General features: G+C 30.9%; 1 protein-coding gene across 2 annotated transcripts; it reads left to right on the top strand.

The window, feature by feature from the left end:
- The first annotated feature begins 2,513 nt into the window (after positions 1 to 2,513).
- Positions 2,514 to 4,410, top strand: LOC100527680 (uncharacterized). Of its 2 annotated transcripts, none has more exons than NM_001399606.1 (6): positions 2,514 to 2,583; positions 2,939 to 3,021; positions 3,110 to 3,183; positions 3,283 to 3,406; positions 3,837 to 4,019; positions 4,142 to 4,410. In NM_001399606.1, exons 2-6 carry the CDS (start codon positions 2,947 to 2,949, stop codon positions 4,259 to 4,261), a joined length of 576 nt encoding a protein of 191 aa, NP_001386535.1. In that variant the 5' UTR covers positions 2,514 to 2,583; positions 2,939 to 2,946; the 3' UTR covers positions 4,262 to 4,410. The 2 variants fall into 2 exon arrangements, with proteins under 2 accessions (NP_001386535.1, NP_001235883.1); NM_001248954.2 differs by having other exon boundaries at positions 2,514 to 2,588.
- The last annotated feature ends 1,590 nt before the right edge of the window (positions 4,411 to 6,000 follow it).

Below are 6,000 nucleotides of genomic sequence, written 5' to 3'. Positions count from 1 at the left end.
TTAACCACTTATGCACAAAGTGAAACATTGTTTCTACTTTCTAGCATAGCTAGGAGGTCAATGTCCATGTTTTTTTTTTTCCTGAAAGAAGAGGTTAATGCCCAGTTATGTCCCTATATTATACTTTTTTTCTTATTATCAATTCCCTATATTATACTAAATGGGAGTATGTGGCTATTCAGATTTCAGATCCAACTTTTATTTTATTTTGTAAACATGATATTATTATTATAATAAATACTTAACAATAATTGATATAGTGGTAGTAGTATTTTATATTCCTTGATCAAGATGTTTAGAGTTTAAATTTTAATTGATCTAACTATATAATTGGCATATTATCAGTTGTTAATTGGTAGTTCTAACCAATAAATGTAATAATGGTGTAACCAAAATTTCTTTCGGGGTATAATAAAATTTTGAAGTTAACTATGTGGAATAGAATCGGTGAAATGATTGACTTTTTCTGCTAATTATAAGTACTTAAGAATTAAGATAGAGTGGAAAGAGTCCTAAATGGGAGATTTTATTGGGCTGTCACGGACAATAGCTTCCCTAACACCCCCCACAAGAGGCCATGTTCAAGAATTAATCTTGGGCTAAAACAAGTCTTTCATTAATTTGGGGTAAAAGGAAGGAAATGTTTTTTGAGAGACTATTAATAACTACGTGTTAACTGATTAAGCGTGGGATTGCAGTTGGGTTTTCAAACCCCTTCGACAACTATAATTGAAAGTGTGCCAACATTGCAATTACCTCTCCAGAGGAAATTTTGAATCCCCATTACTATCTTTTGACATTAATTAATTTATTCCTCTTTAAAGAGTTTGAAAAATTAATTTCAAAAGAAAACGGAGTTTCAAGCTTCATTGTCACTGAAATAACTTATTCAATATACAGTAAGCTGTTTTTCACGTTATTTTGTTCCAAGAGTGATATTCCTAAAACTACCATTCAAAAAATTACTTCATGCTTCTTTTACTAAAATCTTCCTTTCTTTCTTTTAATTATATCATCTATTATTTTCCCTTTCTACTCTTTTTTTATTGATTATTTATATTTATTTATCAATTCTTTTCATCCAAATTCTCATTTCATTTTAGAGTAGACAACTATCAGTACACTTTCTTTAGCTCTAAGATCAATATACCTTCCATTCCATACACATTTTAATACAAAAATCTATAATTAAGAATACATATCTTAATTCAATTGAATGGTTCAAAATTAACTCTGGTTAAATAATTTTATTTAACTTTTAAATAAATAAATGATCACTTAGTGCACATTCAGAGATCTATTGGGAAACGTGCAAACATATGTTCGTCAATGAATCTTTCCCTTCCTTTTTCACAGTTGTTGGATGTGCCTTGTAACACACGTTGCCGCAAACCAAACAGGAAAACAAATGTAGCCTTAGTCATTTGTCAGAGTTGTTATTCCCATCAAACTAATAAATACATTCACTTCTTCGTTTATCGACTTAAAATTCCCGAGTAATGTTAAAACACGAGTGATCAGCTATCAGTTTGACTACATTCCAGAGTAAACATGGTGTCAACATGAACATAAAAAATAACATTAATTTAGTTAATTGATTTGTGTCGACAAGGTAGAGATACACATTCTAATATGCATGTACTCTTAGAGTCATTGTATGTAAGGTATTATCTGTTTAAGTGTTCGATGGATTATTATAATTTTATATTTAATAAAAAGCAGTTCGATGGGTTGATTTTTAACTCCTAAGTGATATATGATTCTATGACTACTAGAATAAAATGTAGTGATGAACCCATTCATCAATCTCTAGACCATTTATCATTCTCACTGTTTTTTTTTTTTTTTGAAATTTCCATCTAATGCGATTGACAATGTTTCAAAGGAGACTTTGTTTCGGTATGATGATGTGCAGTGCCTGTGTTTTTCTTTCTATAACTAGTTTTGGATTCCCTTTTGTTTTCTTTTTGCCATGGCTTCTATTTTGACCAAAAAAATCCCTCACAGCCAGTATGAAGCAAGATTGATTTGATGTCCAGTATCCCATTTGCGGACCTTTCTCTGTTTCTCACACATTGATCCAAAAATTAATCAAAATTTATAGATTTTCTCTTTGATGGCTACAACTCCTATTGTTCTCGCACAATAAAATGCTCTTAAAAAGCAATGTTCTGATGAGGTTTGGATTCAAGGCTCGACGGAGGTGTATTTAAAAATTGAGGGTAGTTTGGGATAAAAAAAGAAGAAGAAGAAAGGAGGTATACAAGTAAAAAATTAAGGTATAAATATCAATAGAATCATCTTATATTGATTGGGCTTAGAAGCCCTTAAATGACAGGTTGTTGGATTGGTCCATAAAAATAGAGCCCAAAATTACCTTGCAAACAGAGATTAAAAAAAATGAAAATTTAAAATTTGCAATATGAACCGTCCACGTGTACATGAAGTCCAATCTGGTCGTTCATTCAGTCCTTATAAACACGTTTCGTCACAAACCCTAGGGTTTTTATTTCACTGCGAAACCAGCAGGGGCTCCAATTCCTACTCTTAGCCGCAGATCTCTCAGGGCTTGCATCTTCTCAGGTAAGGTATGTGCTCTACTCCCATTTGTCCCTTCTACGCGTTGTACAAATCAATTACTGGTTTTATTGAGAAACAGAATAAAAGCTCTCATTTTTATTTTTTGTTTTAATTATTTGATTTTTTTACAAGTTTTTTATTAGCCAATAGAATGTGTTAAGCTTGAGTCGGGGTTGTTGGTGGTGGTTTGAAGATTGGTTTCTTTAATTTTTTTAGTTGGGATTAGGGGGATTTAATCCTTTGGAAAATTGGAAGTATTTAGGGAATGTTCTAATCGAGGTTTGGACCTTTTTCTATTTTCCTTAATTATTTAGGGTTTAGGGTATAGGCCCTCTAAAGTTGTGTTGTTTTTGTACAGTTGTGAAGATGTACACATCAAGGAAGAAAATCCACAAGGATAAGGATGCTGAACCAACTGAGTTTGAAGAGTCAGTTGGACAGGTAATTTTTAGCCATTAACAAAATGTTTCTGTTTAATCACATTTGTTTCCATTGTGTGAATATTTTGGTTTAACTTTTGTTGCTGCAGGCATTGTTTGATCTGGAAAATACCAACCAGGAGCTTAAAAGTGATCTGAAGGATTTATACATAAACTCAGCTGTGTAAGGATTCCTATTGAATGCTTCTCTCTGTGTTTGAAGACGGTTGATTACTTGATTAGTGTTCTGTATGTCTTATGAATGGTATTTTACTATCTGCAGGCAAGTTGATGTTTCTGGGAACCGCAAGGCTGTTGTTATTCATGTCCCTTACAGATTAAGGAAAGGTTTCCGTAAGATTCATGTCAGGCTTGTCAGGGAGCTTGAGAAAAAGTTTAGTGGCAAGGTAGGTAAAGTTTATCATATTTTTGGCATCTATAATTTATATGTCTTGTATATTTTGGTAGTTTGAATACATTTGATATTGTGGATGTTTACCAGAGAACACCAACTGCAACTTGAGATATCTTTCATTATAATATCTGTCTCAACACTTATCATTAGCAAGTACTTTGGCATAACCTCTTGCTAATTAAATAATGAATAAGTTGCAGGCACACAATACGAGATTAATTTACCTCTGTAATAATCCCGAGAGAGTTATGTGCAATTTATTTACTACGTGTTTAGTATATAATAGTCTGAAAGTATTCCTTTTGCTCCTATTAAGTATTTTCTTCTCATTTAGACTGCTTGAACTTACTAATTTCTTTTTGAATTTTCTATTCGTTTATTTAATCTTTTATTGAGCAATTTTAATCTAATTAAACATGTAGGATGTAATCTTGGTTGCCACCCGAAGGATTTTGAGGCCACCAAAGAAGGGTTCTGCTGCTCAGCGTCCTCGTAGTCGCACTCTTACTGCTGTTCATGAAGCAATGCTGGAGGATGTTGTATTGCCTGCTGAGATTGTTGGGAAGCGTGTGAGGTTCCGAATTGATGGATCCAAGATTATGAAGGTAGAGCTATTATCGCCACTTAACTCTTGTTAGTCTTGCTATATGGTTGAGCATTTGTCTATGGAATTTGTTGTCATTTAACTTTGTATTAATTTTTAATTTATGCCTACTGAATTGGGCAGGTTTACTTGGACCCAAAGGAGCGAAACAACACTGAGTACAAGTTGGAGACTTTTGCTGCAGTGTACAGGAAGCTATCTGGAAAAGATGTTGTGTTCGAGTATCCTGTCTCAGAGGCTTAGTTTCACTTTTGTTAGCTTTTTGAATTTGTTCGGAGAATTGCATATGGAGTATGCTGGTTAAAATTTTGGTGACAAATTGACTTTCAATCTGGAATTCGTTTTCTGATTTTTGGAAGTACTATTTAGTATGAGCTTTATTTATTATAAAATTAAGTTTCTTTTATTCGCAAATTTCACAATTATTATCTTTTTCTGGAATTAAATCTGTTGCATGTATAGCTTACCAGAATTAAAACTGCATCCATCTTGTAGTATTTCGAAAATCAAATTGATCCTAAATCTTGGCTCTTGATTTCTCTAAAATTGGATTTTTTAAGTTAGCAAATTATTTTTTATTGGGCTTTAAATATAATGTTTGATTTTGTAATCATTTCAACTTCAATAAAAATGATTAATGCTAAAACTTTAGTTTGTTGAGTATGATTTTAAATTGACAATTAAAGTACCCAGTACAAAAATCGACAATTTTAATTTATTAATAGTGATGAATTTGAGGAATTTAACATTAATGAGTATTGGTGAATTTATTTTGCAAAAACTGAGCAAGAATTTGTTGGCGTGGTTTTCCTAACTTGTTTTAATTAATTTTTTTTTTCTGTAGTCTCATATTGGCCACGTATTATGGCACATTTTTTTAAGTTATCAGTTTTTCCTTTTATTTAGAAATCCTTCCGATCTTTAAACAATAATGGGATGCTTCTATCTATCTTTTTTATTGAAACCGAAGAAATTGTTGGGGTTTACAATAAATAATGGACCTTTATTTAACAATTGAGTTAGATTCTTTTTATTGATGGTTTTATATATTTAAACCTAATATATCAGTATTGTTTAGTATAATAATGATCCCAAACTATTTCGTTTGTATGTTAACTAAAATTATTACTGTAATTTCATCTAATTATCAATATATTCAAATTAAATTGAATTACTTGAACTTAAATTGGATTGCATAAATCATTTTATCAATTACTTTTGCTTTGCCTTTCAATTTAGTTTAGCCGTGCATCCCTGGGTACAAACATTGGTTCAAATTAAACGGAAAAACCATTCCTTGAGTTTTTTTTTTTGGTCTAATACTAATTCTTTATGTTTATAAATATTATATTGACACTCCTACCCAAATATTCTTTTAATATTTGAAAACATTACATTGACATCCTCTACATCTACATGACACTCCTTAATGACACTCCTTATGCCAATTTTTCTTTAATATTTGAAAAAACATTATAATGACATCCTCTGAAGGGATATCTTAATGGTTTTAAAAAAACATATGTTTGTATAATTTTACGAAACCTTAGGAGTGGTTAGTGTAATTTTTTATTTTTCTTATGACATGTCATGTTTCTAACCCTTAGTTATGAATTAGTTCAATAATTTGAGTTAAGAGGAACTATTTGCTTTGTCTTTAGGAACAATTTGACCTAAAGCACAACTATTTTATCACGCAGATAATTTATCAAAATAACCTGTGTTGCACTAAACATTACAAGTTACTACACATTGAATGACCAGGAGTTGAAGTTAATACCGAAAATCTAATGAATTAAAATCTTTTTTATTTTGTAAATATAAAACAGAAACAAACACATGATATGTAAAGCATGGGACACTAAGCTAGTAATAATTATTTGGTCGAAGAAAATTAGACTCAAATAGAAGAAAAATATTTGAATTAAATTGATTTGATATGTAAGACAAGAAGAGTTAAGAAAATATTGTTAAATAAAAAT

This window comes from Glycine max, chromosome 8, assembly GCF_000004515.6.
Source record: "Glycine max cultivar Williams 82 chromosome 8, Glycine_max_v4.0, whole genome shotgun sequence".
Taxonomy (NCBI): Eukaryota; Viridiplantae; Streptophyta; class Magnoliopsida; order Fabales; family Fabaceae; genus Glycine; species Glycine max.
Note: the sequence above shows the minus strand (reverse complement) of the source record. Positions and strands in the feature narration are given on the sequence as shown.